This window comes from Nicotiana attenuata, unplaced genomic scaffold (assembly GCF_001879085.1).
Source record: "Nicotiana attenuata strain UT unplaced genomic scaffold, NIATTr2, whole genome shotgun sequence".
Classification (NCBI taxonomy): Eukaryota; Viridiplantae; Streptophyta; class Magnoliopsida; order Solanales; family Solanaceae; genus Nicotiana; species Nicotiana attenuata.
In genome coordinates, this window is record NW_017670374.1 from 79,080 (window position 1) to 94,221 (window position 15,142).

A 15,142-nucleotide genomic window follows, 5' to 3' on the forward strand; every position below is an offset into this window, starting at 1 on the left:
ATTCGCATCTGGAGTTTGGGCCTGCTGTGTGTGCAAAGTTCTGAGCATATTGGAAGGCCCGAATGTGTTACTGGGTTATTCTATATTTGTAATTGGATTTATGCTTGTTCAATATGGTCTGTAGTAACTTGTGAAACTATATGATGGGGAAATTAGTGAAAATGGGGAACTAGATTACTTTATCTTTTATATGAATGGGTAGAGATCTTGCCTATAGGGTCTTAATTGTTTGTTTGCTCATCATGCCTCATTCTCTGGAATTATATGCACACAATGTTATCCCTTTAGAAAACATGACTTGGGTTCTGTATGATGACTTGAATGGTTAGAGAGCATGCTTATAGGAATCACGCACACAATTCGTTTCATTTGTCAAATATACTACATTTGTTTCCATGTCTACTATCCAACACTCTTAGATAACATGTTTGTAAGATGCAACGATGCAATACCTTTACCTACCTAGATACCATGACTATAGGGTCTTAACTAATTAGTCGGCTATCTCATGCTATTTTTATATTGCCATACTTGGATAACGTGCCTATAGGGATAAAGCATCATAAAACCAATTTCAATTGCCAACCATTAGAAATCCTGCCTATAGGATATTGTCAGTTGCGTCAGATGCATACTTATAAGATCAGCTTTAATAATTCAGAATTATGGGGTTGTTTTCACCACCTTATTACGCAAACAATTAGAAATCATGCCTATAGGACTTGTAATGGTCTAATTTGCCCATACGTTAGTCCAGAAACTGTAGCAGTACCTGTAAAATATTGGAATCATATAGATATCATCCCTAAAGGACTTAAGGACTTCTTAATTTTGAAATGTTCTACTGCCTAATACCATAAACCAGTCTGTGTGATTTCTTGTTTATGTGTGGAGGTTATTTGAGCCTTGCATTGCGATTATATGCAGTCCTATATGTTTTCATTGTCGCCTAGTTTTTAGCATTTTGAGCACCTGAGTTGAGTCTAGAACTACCAAATAGTGGGTCCAAGGCCTCCTGGACTATAGGCACGGGAAGGGTAGTGCACGCATAAGGTACGACTTAGAAATGAATTAGAAAGCTTTAGGTAAACAACTTTAACATAGTAATCGGGTAGCAGGAGATGATAGTCTCTGCCCGCTGAATAATATGAGCAACCCCTGCCTTAATCGGGTTGCGAAGTATTATTTATGTTGCAGGGGTGATCCTTTAGGCTAAAAAAAACTTAGGACCCCCCCCCCCCTTCTTTATGTACTTATTGTTTACACTTAGTCATTTAACATAGGCCAATGAAGTTGTATCCTTGTAGTCATTAAGATTTGTACCAATCCTCACATGTTTTAGTAAGACCCGACGACTTCTGAACTTCCCTTCTATTTATTCGATCACCTAGCTTAACTATATAATCCACATAGTCTAAAGTTCGGCCGGGACCCACAGTTGTGGACCTCGAAGAGTGCCTAATACCTTCTCTTTGAGGTAATTTAAGCCCTTACCCGATCTTTGGTGGCGTTGACTAGTCAAACAGAGTTACTTCCAAATAGGTGCCCTAACGCACCTCAAAATCGTTAGGTGGCGACTCTTCTCTTTTAATACCTCATTTCAAAGAGTTGTCACGTGTCAAAATCCGCTTTTGCGAGAAAATGGGGCGCGACACAGTTCAAGGATCAATTCCCTTGGGTTTGTAATCTCTCAAGATTCGCGTCAATCAAGAGTCAAGAAGGCCTCATGAAGTATATATACATCTGTTCCAGGTTTGAAGAAGAGATACTTTGAATGAACCATTATCACTCTTTTTGTTCTACTCCAAATAAGTATTGTATTTCTTTTTAGATTTGCTATGTAATTAGTGAGAGAAGAAAAAGAGATAAACACTGGTGAGGCATTGTATCAAGAAGGGAAAAGTGACATAGAGACTAGGATGTTGGTGTAAAGCTACATCAACCATCTTGTGCTCGAGAAACTTCAAATACTGAAAGAGATCACCCTTGCAACCCAAGGGGACTGGACGTAGGATTCAAATTGAATCCGAACCAGTATAAAAATCCTGGTGTCTTTCTTTCCTGCACTTTATTTCTGCATTATTATTATTCTTTTCTTATTTGACTAATTAGTAAACTAGTCAACTACTTAGAGTAATGAAAATAAAAATCGACAATTAACCCCCTCTTATACTTTCAAATACGTCTCACATCGATATCTAAAATTTGTAAAGTGATGACAAGGGCATCATAGTGAGGAAAAGCCAACCCGTTTGTATTCGAATTATCGAAGAAGATACTTTCTTCGAGTTTGCCATACCGTTCGCGAGTGATTGACCGTTTGAGCTTGTGGGAAGTAGTGAACTTCACGCTGTTGATGGAAGCATTGTCGCCGCGGCAGATGATCATGTGGATGGTACAAGCTGGTGAGGGCGGCTTTAGCGGTCCTTGGTCTTGTTCACGTCCTCTGAGAAAGTTGGTCCTTTCCCAGTTGCTCAGCAACTCTTTGAGGTATTCTTGTCGTAACATGTTTTTGACCTCCTGCCTTAGGGCAATGCAATCTTCGATTTTGTGCCCTCGTTCTTGATGGAACTCGTAGAGGGCGTCTGACTTTCTGGTGCTGGAATCTGACCTCATCATCTGTGGCCACTTTACCTTTTGTTTGAGCTTCTCTAAGTATAGACTATTTCTGTAGGTGACACACAAAAGTTGTGAGCGGATAATAAAGGGGTCATACCACTTTCATTCCGGCGAGTCCCTGTCCTTGGTCTAGGCGGGCCTTCTTCATGGCGGGGGAAAAGTGCAACGGTCGTTCTAACATACAGTTGATGTCATTACCTTTTAGATCGCGGAGCTACGAGATCTCTTCTAGTATCATTTCTTCGGTCTTCTCTGGGTTCAGCTTGTACCGAAGTCAATCGGTGAGTTGGTCTATTGAGGTTGTCCTCATCTGCTCGGACCTTGGCATAATATTCGTTGTGTATTTCGTCCAAAGTGGTTGGAGGGTACTTTATCATTCGACTTAGTAACTTTCTTGTCGCCCTCGAATCCGCCCAATCTGAAAGGATGCGACCACTATCCCTTCTGATACGTTCGGCAGGGTCATCCTTACTCGGTTGAACCTGGCGAGGAAGTTCCTCAATCCCTCTCCCGGAGACTGTTTAATAGCAAATATGTCGTTCACTCTTGCCTCGGCCTTCTTGGCCCCAGCTTGGGCCGTTACAAACTTGTCGGTCATCTATTCGAAAGTTTTAATGGAACGTGTAGGTAGTTGTGAATGCCATGTTAACGCTCCTCCTGTGAGCGCTTCACCAAAGTTTTTCAACAAAATGGAAGATACTTGTTCTTTGGCGAGGTCATTGCCTTTCATAGCGGTGACGTAGTGAGTCACATGATCTTCAGGGTTGGTCGTACCATCATATATCCTGACGTACAACGGATTTTTAAAGGTTTTTGGTATGGCATGTGGGGCGGCGTCATCACTATACGGCTGCTCGACGAACCGGCCGACATCTCTCTTTGACAAGAACTTAGGGGAGCCCGGTGTCTTATCGACCCTTTCTTGGTGTTCTCTCATTTAGTCCCAGAGTGCTTTGTTCTTATTCTCCATTTCCTCCATCCTTTTTAGAATGGTTGCAAGAGCGTCGTTGCCTGCACTATATACGACTTTGTGAGTAATATCTGCCGTTGGAGGAGGAGAGAGTTGGTTGTGCTACTCGTTTGTTGGTTTTATAATGCAAGTCATTGCATTTTCTATAGTCGTGTCCTGAGCAGGCTTATGAAGGACGCCTGGTTAGTGCGTCGGTTAGCCATGCCTCAAGGAGCTTTTTTACAGCTGGGAGCATCTCCTCCGCCACAGATGTGGAGGCTCCCTTACAATTTTTTGATGTTTCAGTGCGGAGAAGGCAACGCATCTCCTCTAGGGGAGGTATTAGGCATTGCGTCTCCGTCTACTGTTTCACAAAATTCATTGATGACGTTAATGAGGCTGGTTGGGAGGTCACATATTATTCTCGTCCTTTAATCCATGTTACCTGCCATATTGGGATTTGTGCACACAAAGAAATGAGATCTTGTTCTTGCTCTTTTTTTAAGTTAGTGATCCGTGTTAGCGATAGATTTAGAAGAAACTAAAAATTTAACTAGGAAATCCCCACAGATGATGCCAAATTGTTTGACCAAAAAATATAATCCTTGGTTCAAACAATTGAATTTATGAGATAAGAGGTTAAACCTAGTTATCAATAGTATTTCTAGATGTGAATTCCGAAAATGTGGTCAACGTTGGACAGATCTGGAAGAGATATTATACTGTATGCAATAATTATTCCAAATAGCATGAGCAATAATAGAGCATTTAATAACAATGAATAGTAATAAATGACATTTGAGTAAAAGGAGTGATTCACCCAATAAAAGATGAAATAGGTGGTTGTCTCTCCTGACAATTATGAGTGACAGAATCCATGAATGTTCGAATTATTCTTGGATCTAATGGAAAGTAGGGAATAATGCGGACAAGAATCTTGATGAAAAGGTCCTGCTTGTTTCTTAGTAAGATAAGAGAATATTTAGCCAAAAGTTTAATTTTACAGATGAATCTCCCGTGCCTCACTTCATTGGCCCCTCTTTTTATATATATGAGACATATTTATAACAAACCCTAATAGTATAAACTGTAGTGAATATTCGTTAGAATATTCCCTTTAATGTCTTATTTCAAAAAATAGCTGTTACAGCTTCATCAACGATGCTCGACCTCGACCATTATCGACATCTTGACCACGGCTCCTGTCGACTCTTCCGCTACGAGTATTTCTGCTTCCTGGCCCACCTCGGCAAATGCCGACTAGAGAATTCTTCCTTCAGGGTAATCTTATTTCAAATATTATCTGGCAGATTTTGACCCATACATTAGTAAGCTAGAAATTGATCCTAAAGATGTAGTTAGAATTTTCCTATAAAATGATAGGCACATCATGCTACAAGAATTAGCAAGGGTAACCTCCTCATCAAGGAACTATGAGTTATAACTGAGAGATGGTGAAATCTAACACGGTAAGTAGAAGATGTAAACTATAAGAGTGAGAGACCAATATATTATGCAAGCAGAGAGGATAAAAAAAACACAAGCCACATGCATCTAACAAGTAGATACAAGTATTAGATGTTTTGTAATTAGATGTTTATATTTACAAATCTATTTACGTGGCTACAAAATATATTATTTTGAAGGATAATAATAAGGGAGTATCTTCTTACTTTGTGTTGGGATCGAAGCTAACAGTGCAAAGCTTGATGGACAATAAATTAGAATATAATAAAGAAAAATATACTAAATTAGGCATAATAATTTAATATGATTTGGTCAATTGACCTACATATGATAAAACTAATATAAAAGGAAAAAACTATCAAGAGAAAAATCGACTCTTTGATGACTACATTGTGAAGACTTTGAGAGAAGGAACCCTCAATTTATAGAAGCGCAAAACTTCTTTTCTAGGAAAAGGATAAGGCATATGAAGGAGACTTAATCCTTTTAAGAGTATTTTTCCCTTCCTGAAAGTACAAGAGTGGGGGGGGGGGGGAGTGATTGTCGATTTTTCTTTTTGTATCCTAAGTAGTTGACTAGTTTACCAATTAGTCGACCGAAAGTAAGAGCAGAATCTAAATAAAACAGAAGTAAAAATGCAGGTATTAAAGACACCAGGATTTTTATACTTGTTCAGGTTCAATGTGAATCTTACGTCCATTTCCGTTGGGTTGGAAGGGTGTTCACTTTCAAGTTTTTGAAGTTTCTCAATACATGAGGCTTGATGTAGTTATACACCAACAACTTAGTCATTATATAACTTCTGGCTTCTTGATACAATGCGTCACCAGTGATTTCTCTCTCTTTCTTCTCTCCCTAGTTATGCAGTAGATCTAGAGTAGACTGCAATGCTTGTTTGGAGTAGGAAAAAAAAATTGATAGTGGTTCGATCAAAGTATGTTCTTTCTAGGCTAGTACAATTGTGTATTTATACTCCGTGAGGTCTTCTTTTCTTGTAAATCTTAAGAGATTGTACACCCAAGGGAGTTGATCTCATTGTAGATTGATTCTTTCCTAGAATAAGATATTGCTTCTGTTGACTTGCCTTGACTTGTGGTCTTGATTGGATTTTTCCTTTGCTGAGCAAATTTTCCCGTTATTTGAGGTATGATCCCCTGATTCCGGATTTTGATTGTAGTCCTTAGATGGAGGAATCTCCAGTGCATAGTTATGTGCCCTTCATTTCCTTTGATCAAGGTCCTTCCTATAATATCCTCATTAATCTTCTAGCAAATCCTTGATCGATTTTGCCTTTGAATTTCTACTACTCGTTCCTTTTTCGTCTCAAATATTCGATGGTTCCTTTTTATTGCTCAAGGAGTGTTGTTTCATGTAAAGGATAAGAATATGTTATTTTTTATTAGTACAACAAATATAGATCTAACAGTCTCCCTTTTTTTATGATGACAAAATACAATGTGATAACATCAGTTTACTTACCTGTTTAACAGTCGACTCTGCGTTTATTGTAGTCGACTCCCCGTCAATTTCAATTTACTATCAGATGTGTTATAGTTGACTACCCCTCAGTGTTGTAGTCGACCCCCCCCCCCCCTCAATCTTACACTGTATGATGTCCCTGTAAGTTTCTTGGAGACACTAGACAACTACAAGAAAATACATAAAACACAAAAAAAACCACCAGAATACAGGCTACGTGCCAAGGCACTTGCCTTAACCTGCTTTCTTTCTCCCCCTTTGGCATCAACAAAAAGTTAGCAATATTAGTCTAAAGTTACCTAATTCAGCATGCAATAGCAGAGTTAATTGTCTTAACAGTACAACCAATAACTGAAACACCAGTCCCAAAAGAAGCAAAAATAAATTATTTTAAACACTCATGCATCAACGGTGCAGAAAATAGGTTTATTGCATACAACCTCCTTTAGGCGTTCAAAGCTTGCATTCACTGTGACTGAGATCCCATCAATCCTGCCGTGCACCTCTTGAAAAGACTTTACCGCATTTTCTGTAGTCTTGAGAATCGGTACCCTGATCTTAGATACATCAGAGTCTGTCTCCTTTGACACTCCATGGAAATCTTCAATTGTGCTTTGCATAGAGGTTAGAAAGTCCTTGATGACAGTCAATTTTTTATTGATGGAGGCTAACTTTTCTAAGAGATCAAGATTACCTACACTGAAAGAGACATAGAGGTTTTTGCCTTTGAGTCGGAGGGAGAATTTCTGGCTTCACCATTTTTTTACCCAAGTTCCCTTTACTGCAATGTACTTCATTCTAGTGAATGCCCTGGAGTTATAAGATTTGGTGATAGTGACACTGGATAATTAGCAAGAGATATGTTGTGGGCTACTAACAGATGGGTAATGACCATACCATAGAGAAGACTCGTGGGATCATCGGCACTCTCTATCATGAAATTGATGACCCAGGAGGATAATTTGACCCTGTGTTTAGTCAAAAGACAGTAGAGCAGGAAGGTATCACGTTGGAAAAAGGTAGAGAAGATCTTGTTCTTGGGAGAAGAGTGGTTTCCACAATATGTGCTAGGACACGAGTTTCGAAACACACATTACTGGGTCCTAATTGACTGGAAAGGGAATCAGAGGGTGACTTAGCTATACACATTTTGTTTGATCAAAAGATAGAGTCAAAAAAGGCATAGTCCAGCATAATGTGTTTGCAAGAACTAAAGTTTCTAACTTGTCAGGTTTGTTAGAGTGAAGATTTGCATAAGACATTTTAACAATGGATTCGTATACCTTTGGAGGAGGCAAGCAGAGAAAGTTTTTCCACCCATGGAAGTCGAAGAGATCCTTGACTTTGCAGTTGAGACTTTCTATGACACTTAGATCAATAACTCTACTATGGGCTACATATTTGTCTTTTGAAGGCTATGAAGGCATCCCTGTTGGGTGTGTCCCAAAAATTCAGGTCTGATTTGAGAGCACTTGAGAGATAAGTTTTGGGCTCTTTGGGTGGAAGGTTCAGGGATATCTTCAATGGGTCATTTTCCTAGGGCTTTTCCGGTGAGACTACGCAATATGAGAGGTCCTGAGAGGAGGAAAAATCCTTAGACTGGATTAATCTTAGATTAACTAGTTCAGGAGATTGAGAAGAGAGCTTTGCTCGAGAACGATTGCTTTTGCGGGTTGAGGTAGAGGGGTTTTTGAAGTTTTTTTCCATTTTAGGGTTAGGAGAAGAGGATTGGGGATACAAGCAAAGTGAGAGAGTATGGTGGATAAGCTGGACTTAAAAGGATGGAAATCGACGGTTGAGTACAGACGAAAAGGCGGCAGTGATTCGACGCTATGATTGATTAATCTCCAATTGATGTGACTGAGCACAACATTGTCCAATTGCAATGTACTCAACCTCAATTGTGGAAAGAGCTATTGATCCCTATGTCTTACTGTTCCAGGAGATTAATGCCTTTCTCAGTAATTGATAACTGCCACTTGTGCTTTTTCTATCTTCCTTGTCACCTGCAAGATCAGCATCTGTAAATCCTTCAAGTTGAAAATTGTTACAGTGTGGGTACCATAGTCCATAAGAAGTGGTTCCAATAAGATAGCAAATTATTCGCTTTATTACAGTTAAGTATGACTCCTTAGGAGCTGACTGAAACTTGGCACATTTACAAACACTGAACATAACATCTAGTTGACTAGCAGTTAGATATAGTAGGGATCTAATCATTCCACGATACTTGGTTTCATCCCATGAATTTCCCTGTTCATCGTTGTCTAAACTTGTAGAAGGACTTATAGGAGTTCCAATTGCCTTGGCATTGCTCATTCCAAACTTTTGAATTAATCCATTTTTATACTTGTTCTGGTAGATGAATATGCCACTTTCTGACTAATGAATTTGGAGTCCAAGGAAGAATGTGAGTTCTCCCATCATACTCATTTCGAACTCACTCTGGAGAAATCCTTGCATAAAAGAAGATTAGTGCTGCCAAATATAATATCATCTACATAGATCTGGATAATGAGACTACCTTCAGTGGATCTTTTGATGAATAAAGTAGTATCTAACTCAATCTTTCATACTAAGCTCCAGGGTCTTATTCGAGTCCATAGAGAGCTTTGGATAACTTATATACATGGTAAGAAAATTGTGAGTTTTCAAAGCCAGGAGGTTGTTTTACGTATACATGTCACGACCCAAACAATCATGTCGTGATGGCGCCTATCGTGGTACTAGGCAAGCCGACTCTTTGCAAAAAACAACACAATATTTCATTTAAAGATAAACTAAGGCTATTTAATAGTAAAACTCCATAAAGAAATTCTAAATAACGAAAGTGCGGAAAGAAAATCGCGATATGGGGGTGTCATTAGTCATGAGCATCCACTACAATTTGTTCAAAAATACTGAGACTAACACAGTCTATAAAGTAACTACGAACAACTATAGGAATATAGGAGAGAGAAGAGCAGGGCTGCGATTGCCAGTAGCTACCTTGCTAACTCCAAGAAGATCTACAGCTGGAATAGTCAACAGCCGATACAGAGTCCTGATACACCTGGATCTGCACACAAGGTGCAGGGAGTTACGTGAGTACGCCAACTCAGTAAATAACCAAAGTAAATAAAGACTGAGAAGCAGTGAAGAGCAATAAAGCATTTAAAGTTCACATCATGAAATCTCAGTAATATACAACAGGTTTTTAAAATCAGAGTTTGAATCAAATCATCTGGTTTAAAACCCAGCTCTAGTAAAAATCATTTGAAGACATTTTCAACAGTTTCAACAAGGCTCAATGCAAAGGTGGGCAAAAATGATGAAATCATAAGCCGCCCCTCGGGCAAAACATCACTCGTATACAGCCCTTTGGGCATAACTCACCATCACTCATGCCTCCCAGTCACTCAGCACTCGGCACTCGCACTCAGTAGGTACCTGCGCTCACTGGGTTGTGCAGACTCCGGAGGGGATCCTTCAGCCGAAGCGCTATAACAAGCCAACTCGTGGCGTAAATCAACCAGGCCCTCGGCCTATATCAAAACATGCTGCGTCGTGCAGCCCGATCTCATAAATATCCTCACAAATCAGGCCCTCGGCCTCACTCAGTCATAAACCTCTCAAGCCACTCGGGCTATCAGTAAAAACATGGTACTCAACACAAAACAACATTTATATGCATCAAAACAAAGTAACAAAGACTGAGTTATGAAATCAATAAGTATCACATGACTGAGTATAGATTTTCAATCGAAAACAGTGAGAGGATAGTAAGAAAAAGGCCCCTAAGGGTCTAAACAGCTCTGGCACAAGGCCGAAACGTGGCATTTAGCCCAATTTACAGAAACTCTTTCTAAATCACATAAGTATCATATAGTTTCAACCTAATACGCAACTTTACAGTTGCTACGAGACGGACCAAGTCACAATCCCCAATGGTGCACGCCCACACGCTCATCACCTAGCATGTTCGTCACCTCAAAATAGTAAAACGATAAAAAATCCGGGGTTTCATAGCCTCGGGACTAGATTTACAATCGTTACTTACCTCAAGCCAATCAAAATCCTACTCCGCGATGCCCTTGCCTCACGAACCGGCCTCCAAATGCCTCGAATCTAGCCATAAACAATTCGATACAATCAACACGAGCTAAAGGAATTAATCCCATAGGAAAATGCTAAGCTTTAGGTCAAAAGTCAAAAAGTCAACTCAAAAGTCGGGCCCCGGGCCCACGTCTCGAAATCTGACAAAAGTCGCAAAATCCGACAACCCATTCGATTAGGAGACTAACCATACTAGTTTCACTCAAATCCGACATCGAATCGGCTTTCAAATCTCAAAAGTTCATTTTATGAAACTCCACCAATTTTCCTCAAATTCCATCCCAAATCACGAATCGAATGATGAATTCAATAATATATTCATGAATATTAGCCAAAACCGAGTTAGAATCACTTAACCTGATGAATTTCTTGAAAAACCCCCGAAAAATCGCCTTAAACCGAGTTCCCAAAGTCCAAGATGTGAAATAAAATCCTAAGCCTTGCTTATATAGTGCTCTCTGAACCTTCACTGTGCAGTCCGCATAATCCTGCCGCGGGTCCTGAGCCATTCTCCTTCGGCGGTCCGCATAAAACTCAATGCAGCCGCACACCCCTCATCGCGGTCCGCACAATTTAGTTGTGGCCGCATAACACCACCGCGGTCCACATAATTTCCTCTACGGCCGCATAACACCTTTGAGGTCCGCACCAATTTTGTGCGGTTCGCACTTCCAAGACCAGATACAGCTGATACCAGAAATCTGCCAACTCCCAAAGCCAAATAAAGATCCGCTAACCACCCGAAACTCACCCGAGGCCCTCGAGACCTCAACCAAACGTACCAACACATCCCATAACATCATTCAAACTTAGCCGAACCTTCGAATCACTCAAAACAATATCAAAACACCAAATTACCCTCGGATTCAAGCCTAAGAACTTCTAAACTTCCGAATTCCGCAAACGACGCCGAAACCTATCAAATCATTTCCGAATGGCCTTAAATTTTGCACACAAGTCAGAAATGGCACTACGAACTTACTCCAACTTCCGAAATTCCGTTCCGACCCCGATATTAAATTTTTCACTGCCGACTAAAATTGCCAAATTCCCAATTTCGCTAATTCAAGCCTAATTCTACCACGGACCTTCAAATTACATTCCGGATGCGCTCCCAAATCCAAAATCACCTAACGAAGCTAACGGAACCATCAAAATTCACATTCGAGATCGTTTACACATAAGTCAACATTGATTGACTTTTCCAACTTAAACTTCTAAATAGAAGACTAAGTGTCTCATTCCACTCCAACCAACCAACACGATACGATAAAACACAGCTGAAGAACACAAAAGGAAGCAGAAATGGGGGGAAATGGGGCTATAACTCATGAAACAACTGGTCGGATCGTTACAATACCTCCTCATCAATAAAACAGTTTAGAAAAGCACTTTTGACATTCATTTGAAATAGTTTAAAACCATTAGGCAAATAGTATGCGCATTGATTCTAACCGTGCTACCGCTGGAAAGGTTTCATCATAGCCGTCTCCTTCCTAATGTGAGTAGCCTTGAGTTACTAATTTGGCTTTGTTTATCACTACCTTTCCATCTTCATTTAACTTGTTTCTGAATACCTATGTTGTTCCAACGACAGTAGCATTTGCTGGCTTAGGTATCAGTTCCCAAACTTAATTCTTTTCTAATTTATCAAGTTCGTCCTGCATATCTTGTACCCAGATGGAGTCTTTTAAGGCTTCATCAACTTTCTTTGGCTTGACTTGAGAAATGAGTTCAATGTTTGTCTTCTTTTTGAGAACTCCTTTAGTTTTCATTCCTTCGCTAGTATCCCCTATGATAAACTTTTGAGGGTATTCTGGTTCGCTTCTCCATTCATGTGGTCGCATTCCAACTACAAGAGTAGTTGACTCTTTTTGTGGTTCAGTATGGTTGCTAATAGGTTCACTGGTCAACTCTGTGACTACGTATGTACTATCGGTCGACTTTTGTGACTTGTTTGCCTATGGTGCTTCTTGACTGATATCTCCATCACCTGCAATGATTCCTTTCTCGGTCGTAGTGGTATTGTCATCAAATATAACATGCACGGATTCTTCTACAGATAAAGTATGTTTGTTTTAAACTCCAAAAAGATCTTATATTAATGAAATAACCGAGAAAAATACCTTCATCACTCCTTGGATCAAAATTTTCAAGGTTATCCTTACCATTATTATGGATGAAACACTTACTTCTGAATGGATGAAAGTAGCCTATATTAGGCCCTTTTCCTTTCCATAATTCCTATGGAGACTTCTTCAAAATGGGTCTTAGGAGACATCTGTTGAGGATATGACATGTTGAGCTTATTGTTTTCGCCCAAAAATAATTTTGCAATGAATGTTCTAATATCATTATTCTGGCCATATCTTGCAGAGTTCTATTCTTGCGTTCAACTACCCCATTCTGTTGTGGTGATCTTGGAGCTGAGAAATTGTGACTATATCCTTGACCATTGCAGAATTCTTCAAAGGCTTTGCTTTCAAATTCTCCTCTATGGTCACTTTGAGTGGTTGTGATGGGATACCCCTTTACTCTTTCAATTCTTTTGCAGAAAATCTAAAAAATTTTCAAAGTTTCATCTTTATGAGGTTAGAAAATCACCCATGTAAAACGTACGTAATCATCCATTTACCTCCAATGCTGGCAGTTCTAGTGGGTTCAACAAGATCATGTGAAGCAATTGTAAGGGCTTATTATGGACACAATGTCTTTGGGTTTGAAACACTTTCTGTCATTGTATTATTCGGTACTTCTAGATGACATCCTTCCCATTTTTGTGTTTAAATATTTTCTCATTAATCCATTCATGTTTCTTGACACCATGGAAATTTCTTCTTCAAGAGCTTCTGCATCATCATCAATGTCGTTTTCAAGTCCTTCAGTTGTAGTTTTGAAAGCAACTATTTTCTTCTTCTCTTCTTGACGTGTTTTCTTGAGGTATTTTCTCAAATACTATGAGATCTCCTCGTAGTTCATCATATGATAGTTTGTCTGAATCTTGAGATTCAAGTGCAGCTACTTTTGTATACCATGTGGCAGGCAAACTTCTCAGGATGTTTTTACCTGATCACCACTTGAGCAAGGTTTACCAAAGGCTTTCATATCGCCAATGATTTTGCTGAATCTTGCAAAAATTTCCTCAATGGATTCTCCTTCTTTCATCTGGAAGAGTTCATAGTCATGAACCAATAAGTTTATCCGAGTTTCTTTCACCTTGTTGGTTCCTTCATAAGTAACCTCCAGTTTGTCCTACATTTCCTTGGCGGCAACTTGAAAATTTCTCAAACTCTTCTCCACTTATAGCATTATAAAGCAAGTATTTTGCCTTAGCATTAACTTGGACAACAACCATTTGCTCGTCGGTGTACTCATCTTTATCTTCAGGATCAGCGGGTGGTTGTCCTGCTGCTGGAAGTGGATAATTTCTCTTATTGATAACATGCCATACTTTGACATCATAGGACTTTGCATGCATATCTTCCAATGAGAGAAGTGTTGTACAATGAAATGTGGTGGCCTTACTTGCGATGTCCCATATTGAAAGAGTGCTCCAGTAGTTACTTGGTTTGACTTGATTTTTGCTCATTGTCTTTTAGCAAAAGATAAGAATGTGAGACCCAATCTGATACCAATTGAAAGTACAAGAGGGGGTGAATTGTCGATTTTTCTTTTTGTATCCTAAGTAGTTGACTAGTTTACCAATTAGTCAACTGAAAGTAAGAACAGAATCTAAATAAAATAGAAGTAAAAATGTACGAATTAAAGACACCAGGACTTTGATATTGGTTCAAATTCAATGTGAATCCTACGTCTAGTCCCCTTGGGTTGCAAGGGTGTTCTCTTTCAAGTATTTGAAGTTTCTCGATGCAGGAGGGTTGATATAGTTATTGACCAACAACTTAGTCATTATATAACTTCTTGCTTCTTGATACAATGCCTCACTACTGATTTTTCTCTCTTTCTTCTCTCCCTAGTTACACAGTAGATCTAGAGTAGACTACAACGCTTGTTTGGAGTTGAACAAAAAATAGTGGTTCGATCAATGTATGTTCTTTCCAGGCCGGTACAGTTGTATTTATACTCCGCGAGGTCTTCTTGTCTTACAAATCTTGAGAAACTGTAAAACCAAGGGAGTTGATCTCAGAAAGGAATTGTAGATTGATTCATTCCAAGAATAAGATATTGCTTCTATTGAATTTCCTTGACTTGTGGTCTTGATTGGATTTCCTTTGCTGGGCAGATTTTCCTGTTATTTGAAGTATCAAATAAGATCCCTAGATTTCAGATTTTGATTGTAGTCCTTAGATGGAGGAATCTCTGGTGCATAGTTGTGTGCCCTTAATTTCCTTTGTTTAAGGTCCTTTCTATAATATCCTCCTTAATCTTCTAGCAAATCCTTGATTGATTTTGCCTTTGAATTCCTTTTCATTGCTAAAGGAGTGTTGTTGCACATAAAAGGTAAGAATGCGTTATTTTGCATCATCAAAATAAACAGAACACTTTGTAACTGAAAGGCTACACAATAACGTG

At 39.3% G+C, this 15,142-nt stretch overlaps 1 protein-coding gene across 1 annotated transcript; it reads right to left on the reverse strand.

Moving 5' to 3' along the window:
- Nucleotides 1–2,175: 2,175 nt before the first annotated feature.
- LOC109238541 lies at nucleotides 2,176–3,556 on the reverse strand. Its single transcript, XM_019405018.1, has 3 exons — nucleotides 3,241–3,556; nucleotides 2,818–3,136; nucleotides 2,176–2,668 (listed from the first exon to the last, which is right to left on the reverse strand). The coding sequence occupies exons 1-3, from the start codon at nucleotides 3,554–3,556 to the stop codon at nucleotides 2,176–2,178; spliced, it is 1,128 nt and encodes a 375-aa protein (XP_019260563.1).
- Between the last annotated feature and the right edge of the window lie 11,586 nt (nucleotides 3,557–15,142).